At 42.9% G+C, this 19,357-nt stretch overlaps 1 protein-coding gene across 8 annotated transcripts in view; it reads left to right on the top strand.

The window, feature by feature from the left end:
* SEMA6B (semaphorin 6B) overlaps positions 1-19,357 on the top strand; it is a 1,127,599-nt gene that overhangs the window by 617,419 nt on the left and 490,823 nt on the right. For all 8 annotated transcript variants that reach the window (XM_089687856.1, XM_089687855.1, XM_089687854.1 and 5 more), the window contains one exon: positions 13,189-13,287. In XM_089687856.1, the coding sequence (XP_089543982.1) occupies positions 13,189-13,287 (99 nt within the window). The remainder of the gene's footprint in view (positions 1-13,188; positions 13,288-19,357) is intronic.

Below are 19,357 nucleotides of genomic sequence, written 5' to 3' on the forward strand. Positions count from 1 at the left end.
AGAGGCATGTTGAGTCAATAAATTAATTTATTTTTTTACCACAAGTTTTTGGAAAATTACAATTTTTTGTTTTTGTTTTTACACAAAATTGTCAATTAAATGATTTATTGCTCACACATGCCATGGGTATATGTGGAATTACTCCCCAAATATATTCTGCTACTTCTCCCAAGTATGGGGATACCACATGTGAGAGTTTTTTTGCAGTCTAGCCAAGTAGAGGACCCCAAAATCCAATAAGCAGCTATAGGCTTTTAAAGTTCTTTCTTTCCTCATTACACTTCCTGACTACCTATCACAGTTTCGGAGGCCCTGAAATGCCAGGATAGCACCACACCGCCCCCCCAAATGACCCCTTTTTGGAAAGTAGACACCCCTAGGAATTTGATAAGAAGCATGGTGATTATTTTGCAGATCTCGTTTGTTGCCACAGGTTTTTGAAGAAAGAAAACAAACATATTTTTTCTTTTCTTTTTTTATATTTCAAAATCTTGTGAGAAAAAATGAGATTTGCAAAATACTCACCATGCCTCCTTTTAAATTCCGCGGAGTGTCTACTTTCCAAGAAAGGGGTAATTTGGGGAGTTTGGTGCTATCCTGGCATTTCAGGGCATCCGAAACTGTGATAGGAAGTGAGGAAGTGACATGAGGAAGTTACGCACCTTCAGGCTTTCAAAGTGGTGATTGGATTTCAGGCTCCTGTATGTGACTAGGCTCCCAAAAAGTTTCACACATGTGGTATCCCCATACTCAGTAGAAGTAGCAGAATGTATTTTGGGGTGTAAATCCACATATACCCATGGCTTGTGTGAGAAATGTATAATTGAAATGACAACTTTGTGTAAAAAAAAACGTTTTTTGTCATTTTCCAAAAACTTGTGGAAAAATTTTTTTTTTCCATGGACTCAATATGCATCTCAGCAGATAGCTTAGGGTGTCTACTTTCTGAAAAGGGGTCATTTAGGGGTGTTTGTACTGTCCTGGTATTTTAGCACCTCAAGAATTGTGATGGCAGTCAGAAAGTAAAATCAAATAAATAAATGCAGCGCTGAAACCATATTGAATAAACAGATATATTATGCGCGGTGGAGCGCTAAAGCTATATTACAGTGCGATGAACGTCTCCGGACGTTTCCTGTGCAGGTAGTGACTCCTGGTCCTCTGGATATGGAAAGATGATAATGTGCCCTTTGATAAAGTTCTCGGGCACGAAACGTGTTAGGGAGGAGCCAGGGTAGTGCCGTCACGCCGCACAGGCCACGTGTCAGGCCGGCAGCCATCTTTAGTTCTGTCACACCATACTGTGAGTGCTTTTTCCATTGTGATCTGTTTTTACCTGGATAATAATAAACATCCTGCACTATCAGCACTTTTTTGTTTGGGCTCGTTTGATTGCGAGCCCCCCCCCCCCTTAGGGTGGATTCTTGTCCTGATTCTGCATCTGTTACTGAGAGTGACCCCCCTGGTGGTTGTGCATGGTACCTGTTACCTGGAGAGTGATCCCCCTGCTGGATGGATGAGTGTTCCTGTTCCCTGGAGAATGATGACCATGTCCTTCGGTTGGTTGGCCAGATGATCCTTGGATTTTCATCTTTCCATGTCCAGAGGACCAGGAGTGGTTTATTTACTCAAAAGCGCATAACAGTGCGCTATCTGGTTAGTGCAATTGACACTCATTTTCACATCACTGGAGTCACGGTTTTCACCTAAATTTGGGACGTTGCAGACGTTCATCGCACTGTAATATAGCTTTAGCGCTCCACAGCGCATAATATATCTGTTTATTCAATATGGTTTCAGCACTGCATATATTTATTAGATTCTATGAAGGTTAAGAGGTTTTGCCTTTATGTCAGCTGCTTTCTTCCCTGCACTACCTAGCGCTCGTGTACCCATTTTTATTAGTCAGAAAGTAAAAGATGTGTAACTTCCATTATCTATACCATAGTTTGTAGCTGCCTTAACTGTCACACAAAGCAATAAATATATACTTATTGAGATTTGTTTAACCAAAAGCATGTAGCAGAATACATTTTGGCTTAAATTTGATGAAAAGTTGAGTCTTTTGGATATTTTTTATGACAGAAATGAGAAAATATTGTTTTGTTTTTATAAAAAAAAAGTTTTTCAATTTTTTGTTTATAGCGCCAAACATAAAAAGCGCACAGGTGATCAAAATACCACTGAAAGAAAGCTCCATTTGTGTGAAACAAGGACGTAAATTTAGTTTGGGTACAGCATTGCATGACCTCACAATTATCAGCTGAAATAGTGCAGCGCCAAATAGCAAAAGGAGGCCTGGTCATTAAGGGGGCCATTGGTTAATCATTGGTTTAATCCCACGTACTGTATCTAAGTATCTCAGTCTAGTTAAGAGGTCTTCAATCTTGGCTGCATTGATGCTAGAGCTGGGCTCTTGCCACTTAATGAGCAACTCTTTTCTTTCAGAAGCCTTTCAGCTGTTGGTTAATTACCAGCCACTCATTGTCTCCACAGTGATTCACCTGGATACCATTACCTGCCTCATTAGTCCAGCCTGCAGCCAGCCCTTTTTGCTATTTTAGCAGATTAGCTCATTTCCTCCTTGCCCTCATTTGGTCTAAGATCTCCAGTGTGTTCCTGCCTACAACTCGGCTTTGGCTGACTGCTCTTCCTATTCCTGATTTTTGTCTCCTGACTACGCTGACCCTGGCTCATGGCATCCAATCCCTGGCTTCTATTTTGACTGTGTTTCTGATCTACTGTGTTATATTTGCTTTTTCATTAAAGGTGTGATTTTAGCTTCACTTTCTGTCTCTGCCTGGTTTATGGTTCCTGACATTACACAAGGGCCATGAATTCAGAAGATGCAGGAAATTCACATAGTTGTAATATTTTTTCCAGATTGGATGAGCAGGATCACAGCTTGGATCAGTTTGCCATAGCATTACAAACACTCCTTATCTGGATCCTCCTACCCTGGGTGCTCTGGTACAACCAATGTTGCAAGCCATCTCTGCTGCTGCTCTTATCTCAGTTCAGGCAGCCATCTCTGATACTACCGCTGTAAGAGGTATGACTCCCAGTGGTTTGGGGGTGATCCAGCTCACTGCAGAGGGTTACTCAACCAGGTTGGAATATATTTTGAGATGCTGCACCAGGTGTTCCCTACGGACAGAGGCAAAGTAGACTTCATTATTTCTTTGCTTTCTGACAAAGTCTTGGCTTGAGCAAACCCTCTATGGGAAACACAAAAACCCATTGTCCAGAATTACCTTGAGTTTTTGGCCTCCTTTAAAAGGGTATTTGAGTTTCCCACTCGCTCAACCTCTGGTGCCACAAGCCTCATGTTCATTAAACAGAGTACAAGAACTGTTGCTGACTACGCTATTGAATTCCGTACTCTGGCAGCAGAGGATGGTTGGAACAATGAGGCTCTCGTGGCTGCTTTTTTCCCCATCGCCTTTCTGATAACATTAAAGGTGAGATTGCAGCTCAAGATAACTATGAATCTTGAGGAGTTGATCTCGTTTGCCATTCCCATTGATACCAGACTCTGAGAGAGACCTTCCTTTAAGGAGCACTTGCGGAAGCCTCCTGTATGTTTGGCTCTGAGCTTCCCTCAAGGCCACTTTTGCTGCAGCCCCAGTGCTGGCACATCCTGATCCTATGTTATCCGTTATTCTTGAGGTTGATGCATCTGAGACTGGAGTAGGCACTCTCCTGTCTCAACATCCTAATCCCTGTGGGCCTTATTCATCCTTGTGGCTACTTTTCTAAAAAAAAAAGTCTCTAGCAGAATGCAATTGTAATATTGAGAACAGAAAATTATTAGCCATCATTTTAGCTCTTAAACAATAAAGGCATCTCCTTGAGGGTACTACTGTGTCGGTCATCATTTTGACTGACCATAAGAATCTCACATTCTTGTCTGAGTTTAAACGCTTATCTCCTCGAAGGGCTCGGTGGGCCCTTTTTCTGTCACGCTTCAATTACATAATCTCATTCTTACCCGGTACGAAGAATATAAGGGCAGATGTAATATCACAGCAGTTTTTCTCCTCTTCCAAAATGGAGTCTGTTCCTACTCCTGTGAAACCTGTAGACTGCATTTTGGCCACTATTCGCACTAATCTCACTTGACCTTTGGGTGGGAGAATTTTGGCTTCAGAAATCCATTCTCCTCCTGGAAAACCTCATGACCGCTATTTTGTTCCCGCGAATCTCCGTATTGTTTTGCTCCAGACCTACCATTCTTCTTAAGCAGCTGGGCACCCAGGGAAAAATCAACTCATACGGTCTATGTCTCAACAATTCTGGTGGCCTAGTCTCCATTCTGATGTAACTGCCTTTGTAGCTACTTGTCCCGTGTATGCTCCGACACCTTCCAGTAGGCATTCTTCAACCCATACCCACTGGAGAGAGACTTTGAACCCACTTGTCTACTGATTTTATTGTGGATTTACCCAACTCCCAGGGCAATACAGTTATTCTTATTGTGGTTGACTGGTTTTCAAAAATGTCACATTGCATTATGCTAAAGAAGTTGCCTACATCCAAAGAACTGGCATCAATATTCACTCAGGTATTTCAGTTACATGGGATACTTAAAGTTATCATCTCGGACAAAGGTAGCCAGTTTGTGTCCAGGTTTTGGTGAGCCTTTTGTGCACAATTAGGAATTCAGATTTCCTTCTCTTTGGCATATTACCTGCAGTCCAAAACGGCCCAACCAAGCCTTGGAATAGTCCCTATGTTGCTATATTTCAGACCACCATAACAATTGGTCGGACCTGTTACCTTGGGCGGAGTTTGCTCTCAATAATGCCATCAATGCCGCCTCCTAATTATCTCAGTTTATGGCGAACTATGGATTCCCACTATTCATGCTGTCTGATGCATTAATTCCGCAAGGAATTCCTGTGTTGGAGGAACATCTTCGAGAACTCTGTTCCACTTGGCTGCAGATCCAAGAATCCTTGCAACGCTCCAGAGCGAGGCACAAACTTCATGCTGACCAACGATGCCTACCTGCACCCTCCTAGCAAGTTGGGGAGAGGGCCTGGCTGTCTTCCTGTAACGTCTGACTCCATGTTCCCTCACTAAAACTGGTGCCTCGGTATATTTGGCCTTTCCACATACTCCATAGGGTTAACCCAGTGGCATATGCATTAGATATTCCTTCCAACATGTATATTTCCATGTTTCCTTATTAAAACCTTAAGTGTGTAACCTATATACCACTGCCTTCGCCTGGTTCAGGTTGACAACCATGAGGAATATGAGATACAATCATTGACTCATTTAGGTTTCATGGATGCATATAATATCTAGTTCACTGGAGGGGTTACATTCTGGAGGAATGCTTTTGAGTCTCATCCTCGGACATACATGCTCCTGCCCTCCTCAGTGCTTTCCATTTATGTTTTCCCCTCATGCCTGGTGCCCCACCTGAGGGGGAGGAGTCGTTAAGAGAGGGTACTGTAAGGGCTGGGCTCCTGCTACTTAACGAGCAGATCTTTTCGTTTAGTGCTCAGAAGCTGCTCAGCTGTCTGTCAATTACCAGCCACTCATTGTCTCCACAGTGATTCACCTGGATACCATTACCTGCCTCATTAGTCCAGCCTACAGCCAGTCCTTTTTGCTATTTTAGAAGCTTAGCTCATTTCCTCCTTGCCTTTGCGTGGTCTATGATCTCCAGTGTGTTCCTGTTTGTGTTCCTGTGTATAGATTGGTTTGGTTGACTTCTCTTCTGGTTACTGTTCTTGATTTTTGGCTTCTGACTGTGCTGACTTCTAGATTCCAGATCCTGGCTTGCCTGATTACCCGCACTGGCATCCAAACCCTGGTTTCTGTTTTGTCTATGCTCATGATCTATGGTAGATTTGCTCTTTTCTCTTAACTTTAGGTTCACTGTTCTGCACCTCAACTCCAAGAACAATCTCTGACCCCTCCCCGACACACTAGGTTGAATAGGAATGCTGCAGACATAAGTGTGAGGGACTCTCCAAGGGTAGCTTTATAAGAAAATTCTTAACTAGAGCAAGGAGCCCTATCTCCATCAATATCTCCTCTAATCTCATTAGGTGGTTTCTGTTGGTTCCCTCTGAGTGAATTGCTGTCCTTTTTTAGGTCTTGGGCGATGGATGGAGACACTAGCTGCCTTAAGTTTTTACGAGATGGGAGAATGTGCCTGGGGCAAATGGGGGGGGGGCTTACAGAAGCATTTGGAAGGTTCCCATGTGATGCCTGGAGATTCTACCCAATTAAGGGGTTTTAGAGCAGGGGACTCTCTCTTACCAGCTTTGAATCCTTATGGCTTAAGCCATCCACAGACAAAGGATTGCTATCTATCTCTTAGACATTTTTGAATCAACATGGCACTTTTACAAGTCTTAGATATTTTAGGGAATGGGAGACATAGCTGGAGTGCTCTCAGACTCACAGAAATGTAAGATATGGAGGTTGGTACATACCTCTTCTATCTCTACTAAAATATAAGAGACTAATTATAAACTCTTGTCAAGGTGGTACAGGGTCCCAAATATGTTAGTTGCAGCTTCAGGTTGTGTTTGCAAGGTTGTGGCTTACAAGTGTAGTGCTACCATCTTGAGGGCCACTGAGTTTCCCCCTAAGCTCTGCACAGCCAAGCAACATGCATTTTCCACTCTTGCATCCAAAGTCAGTAAACAGTCCAAGAGCTTGGTTTTTGTTGTTTTATTAACGGTTAACAGCTAGGATGGGGTCTATGGGTATTTGGGGATGTCCAATGGAACTGAAACATCTTGGAGGACAATTTCCTAAAAAAGGAAATAATTCAGCAAAATGTACAACAATAGATCCTAGATTTTCTACTGCTTTGAGAGTGGATCTTATCCTTTAAAGAATCAGCACACAGTCTTTACTAGGAGCAATTGGTTCCCTTAAATGTACCTCTTCAGACCCCAGATGCAATTATCCTCATTCTCCTGACATGAAGAATATCCCAGGGCAAGGGATTCCGAGACACATAAGAATGATGTCCCAGGAAGAACTAGTTTGGTATTGCACCTGACCACTCTCCCTTGTAGGCCCAGGGTGTGTAAGAGTACTGACACTGTCCTATTCCTGTAGCTTTGAGAGGTGAAGTTGCTTTCAGTCCTTACACTGGGCTGGCTTCTTCCCCTGCTGCCAAGCTGTCTTTTCATGTAGACTGTTGAACAGTGGAGGTCCCTCTTTCCAGCTCCCAGCCTGTAGGTAGACCTCCCTCCTCTGGGGTCCCCTCCCAGGCTCCACACCAGCAGCACTTCCCCTCTCCATCTTTCACCCAACTCCCCAGGCTCTGTCATATTTAAGGGCTGACCTTGATAGGCCTTCTTCCTGGGGATTGGTCAAACTCCCATTAATGTGTGGATCAGCCCTTCCTCACCTCCGCCCCCCTGGCTTCTAGAAACCTCTCCAAGTCTGTAGAGCACAGGGAGGTATCAGAGAACTGACCTGTAGAGCCCTTCAGCTCTAACCTGAAGTAACCTTGCTGACTCACGCCCAGGCTCCTAGCAAGCCTCTAACTATACACAAAAAAAAAAAAAAACTATCTACACTGAGGGCATTACACAAGGATCCCATGCTTATATTTGGTGGGATTGTCCTAAGATTAGGCTGTACTGGGCTGAGATTAGGAAACAGATATTTGAAATGACTACAGTATCAATTCCTGACAGCCCAATACAGTGTCTTTTTCATGATATTTTGAGTTCTATAGAGGCTTATATCCCCCATTTATTAGCTCCTGCTAAGGGGTTAACAACAATTTACCGGATGAACATTGGATAAAACAAATCAATGCGAGTATGGAAGCAGAGACATGGGTTGCACATCTGCAAGTGGGCAACTTGGATACAATTTATAAATAGCAATAGGAACTAGAGTTAAGTGATAATGCACTTTGCTATAGGTCAGAAAAAAGTCAACATGCTCCATTGTTTCTGTAAATTTTCTTTGGATGTTTATTTAGTAAGGATCCTTCAGCTCCACAGTCCAGTGCCAGGACAAGATCTTCTAGAGCAGGGGTCCTCAAACTTTTTAAACAGGGGTCCAGTTCACAGACCTTCACACTGTTGGGGGGACTATAGTTTGAAAAAAATATGAACAAATTCCTATGCACACAGCACATATCTTATTTGTAGTGCAGAAAAACAGGAATAAACAATACAATATTTAAAATGCACTGTACACTGTAAAGCACTGGACACCACAGTGCACTGTAACGCACTGGACTCCGCAATGCACTGTACATTACAATGCACTGGACTCCGCAATGCACTGTACACTGTAACACACTGGACACCAATTGCACTGCACACTGTAACGCAATGGGCACCACAATGCACTGTACTCTGTAAGGCACTGGACACCGCAATGCACTGTACTCTGTAAGGCACTGGACACCGCAATGCACTGTACACTGTAAGGCACTGGACACAAAATGCACTGTACTCTAACGCAGTGGACACCATAATGCACTGTACTCTGTAACGCACTGGATACCAAATGCCCTGTACACTGTAACTCACTGCACACCACAATGTACTGTACGCTAATGCACTGGACCAGGGGTGGACTGACAACTCATGAGGCCCCCGGGCAATAGGGGATCATGGGGTCCCTGTGTCCTTGCCCAAACTCAAAAAAGCCTATGAAAAAAAAAAAAGTGGGCATCTCATGGGGCCCCCTACTGACCCCGGGCCCTCGGGCAGTGCCCGAGTTTCCAAATGGTCAGTCCGCCCCTGCCCTGGACACCACAATCCACTGTAAGGCACTGGACACCAGATGCACCGGACACCACAACGCACTGGGCACCACAGTGCACTGGACACTGTAACACACTGCACCCCACAATGCACTGTCACGCACTGGACACCGCAATGCACTGTACACTGTGTGGGAACTCGCTACCAAAGGGTAGAGCACTGGACACCAAATGCACTGGACACCACAATGCACTGGACACTGCAATGCACTGTACACTGTAACACACTGGACACCACAATGCCCTGTACTCTGTAACACGTTGGACACCACAATGCACTGTACACTGTAATGCACTGGACACAAAATGCACTGTACTCTGTAATGCAATGTACTCTGTAATGCACAGGACACCAAATGCACTGTACACTGTAACACACTGGACATCGCAATGCACTGTACACTGTAACACACTGGACACCACAATGCACTGTACTCTGTAACGCACTGGACACCAAATGGACTGTAAACTGTAACGCACTGGACACCGCAATGCACTGGACACCAAATGCACTGTACACTGTAATGCACTGGACACTGCAATGCACTGTACACTGTAATGCACTGGACACCGCAATGCACTGTACTCTGTAATGCACTGGACACCGCAATGAACTGTACACTGTAATGCACTGGACACTGCAATGCACTGTACACTGTAATGCATTGGGCACTGCAATGTACACTGTAATGCACTGGACACCACAATGCACAGTACTCTGTAACGCACTGGACACCAAATGCACTGTACACTGTAATGCACTGGGCACTGCAATGTACTGTACACTGTAACTCACTGCACACCACAATGTACTGTACGCTAATGCACTGGACCAGGGGTGGACTGACAACTCATGAGGCCCCCGGGCAATAGGGGATCATGGGGTCCCTGTGTCCTTGCCCAAACTCAAAAAAGCCTATGAAAAAAAAAAAAAGTGGGCATCTCATGGGGCCCCCTACTGACCCCGGGCCCTCGGGCAGTGCCCGAGTTTCCAAATGGTCAGTCCGCCCCTGCCCTGGACACCACAATCCACTGTAAGGCACTGGACACCAGATGCACCGGACACCACAACGCACTGGGCACCACAGTGCACTGGACACTGTAACACACTGCACCCCACAATGCACTGTCACGCACTGGACACCGCAATGCACTGTACACTGTGTGGGAACTCGCTACCAAAGGGTAGAGCACTGGACACCAAATGCACTGGACACCACAATGCACTGGACACTGCAATGCACTGTACACTGTAACACACTGGACACCACAATGCCCTGTACTCTGTAACACGTTGGACACCACAATGCACTGTACACTGTAATGCACTGGACACAAAATGCACTGTACTCTGTAATGCAATGTACTCTGTAATGCACAGGACACCAAATGCACTGTACACTGTAACACACTGGACATCGCAATGCACTGTACACTGTAACACACTGGACACCACAATGCACTGTACTCTGTAACGCACTGGACACCAAATGGACTGTAAACTGTAACGCACTGGACACCGCAATGCACTGGACACCAAATGCACTGTACACTGTAATGCACTGGACACTGCAATGCACTGTACACTGTAATGCACTGGACACCGCAATGCACTGTACTCTGTAATGCACTGGACACCGCAATGAACTGTACACTGTAATGCACTGGACACTGCAATGCACTGTACACTGTAATGCATTGGGCACTGCAATGTACACTGTAATGCACTGGACACCACAATGCACAGTACTCTGTAACGCACTGGACACCAAATGCACTGTACACTGTAATGCACTGGGCACTGCAATGTACTGTACACTGTAACGCACTGGACACTGCAATGCACTGTGCACTGGACAGCACAATGCACTGTACACTATAATGCACGGACACCACAATGCACTGTACACTGAAAACACACGGACACCGCAATGCACTGGACTCTGTAACGTACTGGACACCGCAATGCACTCTACACTGACACACTGGACACCGTAATGCACTGTACCTCTGTGCTCTCCTCCTCTGCTGTTGCTCTTCTAGGTTGCAGCAGGTGAAATCAGGGACTTCCAGGCTGCCACTTGCTGGGTCCTCGCAGCCAAGGACCCAGTGAGCAGCCTAGCTATTTGCTGATCCATTTTTTTTTTCCCCCAGCTGCCCGGCCGGCCATATCCAGCCCGCCGGCCATAGTTTGAGGACCCCTGATCTAGAGCCTGGGGCAAACATGCCAAATTGCGCCCCCCTCCCTCCAAAGATGTATGAGCAATAAAAGAATTGAGAACTAATCTGTATGTTCACTCCCTAAGCATAAATTCCCCCTCCTGGTACAAATATGCCCCCTGCTGAAATCCCCTTCCCTGCACAAATCCTTTCATTCCCCATATGCCCCAGCACAAATCCACCCTTCCCCCCGAAAAAATGTTTTCCCCCTCCAATCACAAATCCCCTTCGCTCTAAATCCCCTCCTTCCCAGCACAAATTCTCCCCAGTCCCCCATCCTAACACAAATCCCACCAAATCTCCCCTCCTAGCACAAATCCCCCCTATCATCCCTGCTGACACCAATCCCCCCCAACCATATTACCTTTTCTACCACAAACCACCCAAAATTCCCCCTCCAAACACAAATGTTATTCCCCAATTCCCTCTCCCAACACAAATCCCCTCAAATCACCACTCCTAGTACACCTCCCCAAATTTCCCCTCCTAGAACAATTCTTATCCCCTGCTGCCCTGCAAATTCCCCCTCCCAACACAAATTGCCCCAACCTTCTTGTGGTTCCCCCGTACCTCACATGATACCACAGTGCCCAAGTCAGCTGTCCCTCCTGCTCACCCCTTATCCCATCCCTGCTGGCATCTTAGGGACCACAATAACCCCCTCTTCTTACTTTTTGGGTTTTGTTCTTTGTGTATTTCCTTTAAAGTTTTATGCTGTTGTTGATGTTTATATAAGTATATTCTGTAAAAGATAGATCACAAAAACCTCCTATAGTGCTTGTTTTTTTATTTTATAAAGACTATATAAAAACAAAAACTGAGATCGATTTGATCTGCTGCTACACAAGCCAGCAATGGTTTGTAAACAAAGAAACCAAAACAGAAAGTGACAAAATCCCCTTCCATCACCTGTAAAAGTAAGCAAGCGGCTTCTAGGATTATTTTTACATTGAAGGGAACTGCTGGCTCTAATAAATTATATCTTGGTCATTGCTGCAGCGGTGGCCGAGATACTTCAAATCCAACAACTTACCGGTACATAGCTGGTCAACAAGTAGTTAATCATATCATGTCGCCTGGAACGCTGAGCTTGCACATCTCCTTTACGTGACATATTTACTAAGAAAAATTAGCGCCCACGACATTAGCTTTGCTAAAACAAACAAGTGTATGATGACTACATAGACTTTGTGCATGTACGGGAGTACAATTGTCTTTTTATGGGCATGGTAAGTTTGCATCCAGGTGTATTTCACATATTTTCAGGACTCCAAAATGTTTTTTACACAGTTTACATATGCTTTTTAACTTTATTTTATCTTGAGGCCCCAATACATATTGCGGTGAAAACATGCTATAGCTGCCCCTAAAAATGCCATATATATATATATATATATATATATATATATATTAGTGTAGCCATGGTTACTTATCTATCCAAGCAACTATCTGGTTGCATGGTTCTTAAAAATAGCACAACTACATAGCAGATGCAATAAAGCTTAGATAATTTTGGAGATGCACGGTTTTCTGCACTTGCAGAACCTTCATCGTTGTGCCACACATGAATGTGTATGGATAAATCAGCACCTTTATCGCAATCATGAAATGTGGGACAGTTCAGTCAGGAGTTTTTTCTTTGAAGAAAATATCAGTGTTTGAGTTTTACATTTTTGTACTGTAATTGATTTTTTAAGTTACATAGTTTGCAAAGTGTAGCATGGTTTTAGGCTAAATGCACATGTTCATTTTTTAGGCATAAAGTATGCCTGGCTTTTTCTGGACCCAGGGAGCTACAGGTAGGGCATATAGATGACCACAGAAGTGAATGGCTGTATGCCACTGGACTTGAGGTTCTTTTGTGCATTTACCATCACATTTGCATATGGGGCATTTTTCCCAAACTTGGAATTGTTGCATTATGCTAAATATGTTGCATTCGTGGATAAATGCAAAATGCACAGAAGCATTGAAATTAAACGAGTACAGAGGCTTAAAGCCATTCGCTTTAATGACCGGCTTTACTCCACACTCTCTGGGTGTGGGAAAACACTGTGTTTTTTTACGCTGGGCATATTTTTTGCCAAAAATGTCTATGTACATAAGGCCTCATTGTACCCTCATACAATCTTTGTCATTGCTTTTATGCTGTAATTTCCAACTCCTTAAGCAACTGAAATTTATTTTCTTTCTTTCCATAGGAGGAGTGCAAAAATTTTGTGAAGGTTCTCCTTTTGCATGGCAAGACCTTATTTGCTTGTGGAACCAATGCATTCAACCCTGTGTGTGCAGACTACAATGTATGTGAGACATTTTCTAAAATTACTCTTTAGCATCAGCTTACATTCCAGTGCTACACATGCATTTTTAGGGCTTCATTTGTAGTCCTCTACTACTCTGAAGTGTAAATAGTAATTTCCAGGGTATGATGCTGTTGCTGTGGTAACACATACATGGCACTTTTAAAATCCAGGAATAGTCCAAAAAGCTACTGCATATGTGGCCCTCCAATCCTCTAGTTTGGCATCACATGTCTTTTCAGTGAGTGGAAGAATGCAGAGAAACTTAAATAAAAATATAGGAAAAATATACTGATTTTGGACAGCTTGTATCTTTACATGACAGTGACACAAATAAAGAGGTAATATCAAGGGACGTTTCAAGTGTTACAATGACAACATAATAGGAGGAGCGGCAGGAATACTGTCCCAGACCTTCCCTTTGCCCTGCAGCCAAACACATTGGCTCATTCACACATATCCTCAGTCTAGGGGTGTTGTTTTTATTTTTGGAGAAGTTGGATAGGGATGAGGGAATTAAGTGGGATACTCCAAAAACAAGAACTATGTACAACTTGAGGACTTGAGGGGTATTCTTCAGGATAGGCTAAAACATAGTCAGTGCTTGCAACAAATATTGGACTTCAGCTTTAAGACAGTAGTAGAAGTAGTAGTAGCAAGCTTAATTAGACCTGCAGCTGACTTCCTAGTACCACAGGGTTTTTAACAGCACAAAGTCTCTAAGATTCTTTCCTGTCTGTACTCACAAGGCCCAAGGACAGCTGGTTGCTTTCCTCTTTGATACCAGACCAGATATTCAGTAGACAGCCCCTCAGACAGCTGTAGTAGAACCCAGGTCTCAGTATTCAGACCCTCAGGTTGCCAACCTGAGGCCTACAACAGCAGATGAAGCAGCATTGCCTGGGAGGACAACATGCCCCCTCCAGGCTGGACCAATCCTATACAGGAAAGACCCAAAACTCAGTGTGCTCACTGAATATATACAATTACCCATCATGTCAATCTTGTGTTCATTAAAAATAGAAAGCTTCCTGTGAATGATTGAGCATTGTGCAGCCCAACTTGATTGTGTTGTAACATGAAAAGCATTGGAAGTGGCCAAAGAAACATGAACACAGCAGTTCTGGCTGTATGTAGCTGATGTTACAATGTACACAGAGTTTATACAGTGCTCCCAGCAGTATTGAAGGAAGTACTGAAGGAAATAGTTTTTTGGACTTGCTTGGTCCAAATGAACTACAGTATTTAAAGTTAAATCAAACCTGAGGTTCGGCTGTACATTTGCATACTATTATTATTATTATTATTATATTATTATAGAGGATTTATATAGCACCAACAGTTTGCTCAGTGCTTTACAATATAACGGGAGACAATACAGCAACAATACAGTTCAATACAAGAGGGATAGGAGGGCCCTGCTCCTTGGAGCTTACAATCTAGGAGGGAGGGGCTAGTGGTACAAAAGGTAGTAACTGTGGGGGATGGACTAATTGGAAGAGTAGAAGATTCCATTATTAGCTGAGGGCAGGATAGGCTTCCCTGAAGAGATAGGTTTTCAGAGATCGCCTAAAAGTGAGCAGAGTAGGCGATAGTCTGATAAATTGGGGTAGAGAGTTCCAGAGGATGGAGGAATCTCTGGAGAAGTCCTGGAGACGAGCATGGGAGGAGGAGACAAGGGAGCTAGGGAGTAGGAGGTCTTGCGAGGAGCGGAGAGTACGGTTTGGGTGGCATACTACCACACAAGATACATTTTAGCATGGGTCCCAAAATTACATTTAATGGATAACTTCACATTTTATAAATAAATAAATGTACATTTTTTTGCAGGTAAAAAAATGTGCATTTAATATTTTTGTGTACAGGAGCTTGAAAAGCATTGCACCAGCGATCAGTAGATCGCTGATGCCATGCAGGTCTCCTGCAGACCTGTTATAATATTTGCTTGCTGTACGGGATGTACGGCAAGCAGATATTCCTTTAGATTGTAAGCTCCACGAGCAGGGTCCTCCTATTTCTTCTGTACTGAAATGTATTGTAATTGTACTGTCTCCCTTATATTGTAAAGCTCTGCACAAACTGTTGGCGCTATATAAATCCTGTATAAGAATAATTTTATTCTGACCGGAAGCTTCAATGAACTACCAGCACTGTGGTAGTTCATTGAAAGGTACAAGCCAACAGTCGCTAAGGCTGCCAGGACTTATGTGGTCATGGCCGTGTGGGCAGAGCCCCACACAGTTTCCAAATTTGACAGATAGTATGGGAAGACTTCTCCCTGTATTATCTGTCAGAGGGAGGGGGGCGGTGGCTGCAGCTATGGGAACATGTTCTACCCTAAAAATGGGTGGAACATGTAACATGTTCCCAAAGGTGAACTTATCCTTTAAGAGTTCATTGAAAAGTGGGTGACACTCCACTCTCAATGTGTTTTACAGACTACATCATCCACATCTTCAGGAAGTGTGGTGAATGTGACTAAAAATGATGTCAATATCACACATTAAAAAAAAATAATTACAACTGTATAAACATATATTATTAAAGTATAAGACACTCATAAATTTTGCTACTGTTCATTTGGCACTCCATCCACAAATTTGGCATCACAGGTCTTTTTAGTGGTTAGAAGAATGCACGGACACTCAATACATGAAAAGGTTCAACTCTTTTGTTGCCATGGCCAGTTATGCATTTTTTGCATACGGTAAAATGCACATTTTAGGCTTGAAGATTAGATAAAACCCCAAAACAGAATATACTGTATTTTCTGAAAGCAGAGCCCTTAGAAAATAAAATTTTTGTAGTTTCATTTTTTTTATTTCACGATATTAGCACAATGTTTTATCAAGTGCAAATTTTCAGTAAAAAATACACAAAAGTTTATTTTATTGCCCACAAACACAATATATTAATTTTGTAAGAAAAAACCCCAATGTTGTATCAAGTACATATAATAGATATATGTAAAGTGCTGAGTTAATTGCTCTATAAACACCTGTAATAAATATATAAATATATATCCAACATGTAAATGTTTAAAATTGTGCATGCCCGTGAAAGGCAACACGTTAAAGGCTCTTACAGGTTATGGGTTTGGATGTAAGCATGAATAATGACTGTAGAATTATTGCTCTCACTTTGGTGTATACAGCAATATGTAACTTGAATGGTTTAATTAATGTTTAAATATGTAGGTACCCCCTGACGTGTATTTATGTACAAATGTACATGTACAAGTGTGCTGAAAAGTTTACATACCCTGGCTTTGATATTGAAAATATGACTGATCATGCCAAAAAACTGTCCTTTGTTTAAGGATAGTGTTCGAGTTTCCAGAAAGTTGCCTTTATTGCACCAATGCCACAGTAAACCCCAATGAGGCTTGTCGGACATATCCTAACTGGGCACTTTGTGGCATTGGTGCAGTAAAGGCTTATATCTGGCATCTCAACCATGCAGCTCATTTTTGTTCAAGTATTGTCCTCCTTTAAAACAACCACACTATCTTTTCCAGAGCAGTCTGTATTTTTCCTGAGGTTACCTGTGGGATTTTCTTTGTATGCTGAACAATTCTTCTGGCAGTTGTGGCTGTAATGTTTCTTGGTCTACCTGACCTTGGCTTGTCATCAAGGGCCAGTTGGGTGATTTCTGTTATCATTATGATAGGAGCCAAACAACTATGTGATAATAAATGGCTTCAAAATGATCACTATAAATAAACAACATAATCCTTTTGTCATGATCAGTCATACACTATATTGCAAAAAGTATTGGGGTGCCTGTCTTTACACACACATGAACAATATTGAGTTGGCCCACCCTTTGCAGCTATAACAGCTTCAACTCTTCTAGGACAGTTGTTCACATGGTTTAGAAGTGTGTCTATGGGAATGGTTGACCATTCTTTCAAAGTGCATTTTTGAGGTCAGGCACTGATGTCGGACAAAAAGGCATGGCTTGCAGTCTCCACTATAATTCATCCCAAAGGTGTTCTATTGGGTTGAAGTCATGAAACTGTCCAAAATGTCTTGGTATGCTGATGCCTTAATTGTTCCCTTCACTGGAACTAAGGAGCCAAGCCCAGCCTCTGAAAAACAACCCCACACCATAATCCCCCTCCACCAAACTTTACACTAGGCACAATGCAGTCAAGAAAGTACCATTCTCCTGGCAACCACCAAGCCCAGACACGTCCATTGGATTGCCAGGCAGAAAAGCATGATTGGTCACTCCAGAGAACATGTCTCCACTGCTCTAGAGTCCAGTGGCGGTGTGCTTTACACCACTGCATCTGACACTTTGCATTAGACTTTTTTAAAGTTTAAAAAAAAGTAAAATAAGTAAAAAGTACAAATCCCCACAAAAATTAAAAAATTTTGAAACCAAAAATAGTTATAGTTTTTCTTGTTGTTGCCATTGTTGTTATTGTTCTACTGCTACACTTTTACGGTTTTATTGTTACTGTTTTATTGTTAACCATAGTTTTCAGCTGCAGCACCGACCTGTTTATTCTGACAGCAGCAGGAACTTGCTCTCAGAATATACATAAGTCAGTGTGGGCAGCGCTGTTGGAAGAGATTTTTCACCCGCAGTTAAAAAAAGAGCATATATGCCGGAGCATGGGGGCCCGGGGTAGTCAGCGGGTGGATGGCCCCTATGCTTCGGCATATATATTTTATAATATTTGTTGGCACATTTCATGGGTGCCCACCTTTAGAAGTGGGTGGATGCAGGGAGGTATATTCTAATGATGGGCATACCACACACTTTGCCGGGCAGAGATATTTAAAAAAAAAGTTTTTTTATTGAGTTTCAGTTTTATTGTTAACCATTGCTGTTTTCTTTGCAGGAATGTCATTCAACTGCAGCACTGACTTGTTTATTCTGACAGTTACAGGGTCTTGCTCTCAGAATATACATAAATAGGTGTGTGCAGTGCTGTTGGATGAGAGTTTTCATCCGCAGTTAAAAAAAGAGCATATATGCTGAAGCCTGGGGTGGCCAGTGGGTGAATGGCCCCTATGCTTTGACATATATATTTTACAATATTTGCTGGCACATTTCATATGTGCCCACAATTAGAAGTGGGTGGATGCAGGGAGGTATATTCTAATGGTGGCCATACCACACACTTTTTCTGGCAGAGATTTTTTCTCTTTCTTCATTCAGCCCACAGGCTGCATAAAAAAAAGAAAGAACATAGCATATACACCCAACAAGGACCAGCGACGTACTGGTACATCACTGGACTTTGAATGGTTATACCAGGATGATGCTTGCAGCTGGTATCGTTTTTTTCAGCCGGCAACGGGCTTTCATGTAAAAGCAGTCCTAGTGGCTACTTAGCTGCAGGATTGCTTTTACAAGCAGCTGGAGACAATTCCCCCCCTCCCCCCTGCCTTCCACGGTCTTCTCGGGCAGTCCCGTGCCATCAGGGTAACCTGAGAATGCAGCCTTTGTTTCTGCCAGCTGATCATAGAGTTGATTGGAGACTGGAATGGTGCCATTCATATCTATAGTCTGAGAAATCGGAAGCTATGAGCATTTCATCACTTCAGTTTCACAGGATATAAACAGTGCTATTTGTAAATTGGAAAAGCATCTGATCACACCGATCTTGGTGAGATTAGATAATGTAAGGGCAGAGGAGATTTCTAGAGTCTGATAGACCCCAGATTTCTCAAAAAAGAATATATGACAATTCCCATTGGGGATAGCAATTAAAAGTGATCAAAGAAAAAAAATGAAAGGAACAGTGGAAAAATAATTAAAGAAAAAAAAAGTACTCTTGCCACCCTCCCCAGGCGTGAGCCTTGATCCCGTGCCAGTATGTAAACAGCGGTTTCACCATGCATGTGAGGTATTGCCACAAACGTCAGATCAAGAGCAGTAATTCTAGCACTAGACGACTTCTTTAAATCCAAAATGGAAGCTTTTAAAGGCTTTTAAAGCATTGCCTATTAAAAATGTATGCAGTTTGCTACCATTAGAAAAATTAATAATAGCGCCTATGGTCAAAATTATATAACTTACTAATAGTGTACCAGCTGCAAAAAATCACCATATA

Source organism: Staurois parvus, unplaced genomic scaffold (genome assembly GCF_062004578.1).
Source record: "Staurois parvus isolate SC_StPar_1 unplaced genomic scaffold, SC_StPar_1.0 ptg000439l, whole genome shotgun sequence".
Taxonomy (NCBI): Eukaryota; Metazoa; Chordata; class Amphibia; order Anura; family Ranidae; genus Staurois; species Staurois parvus.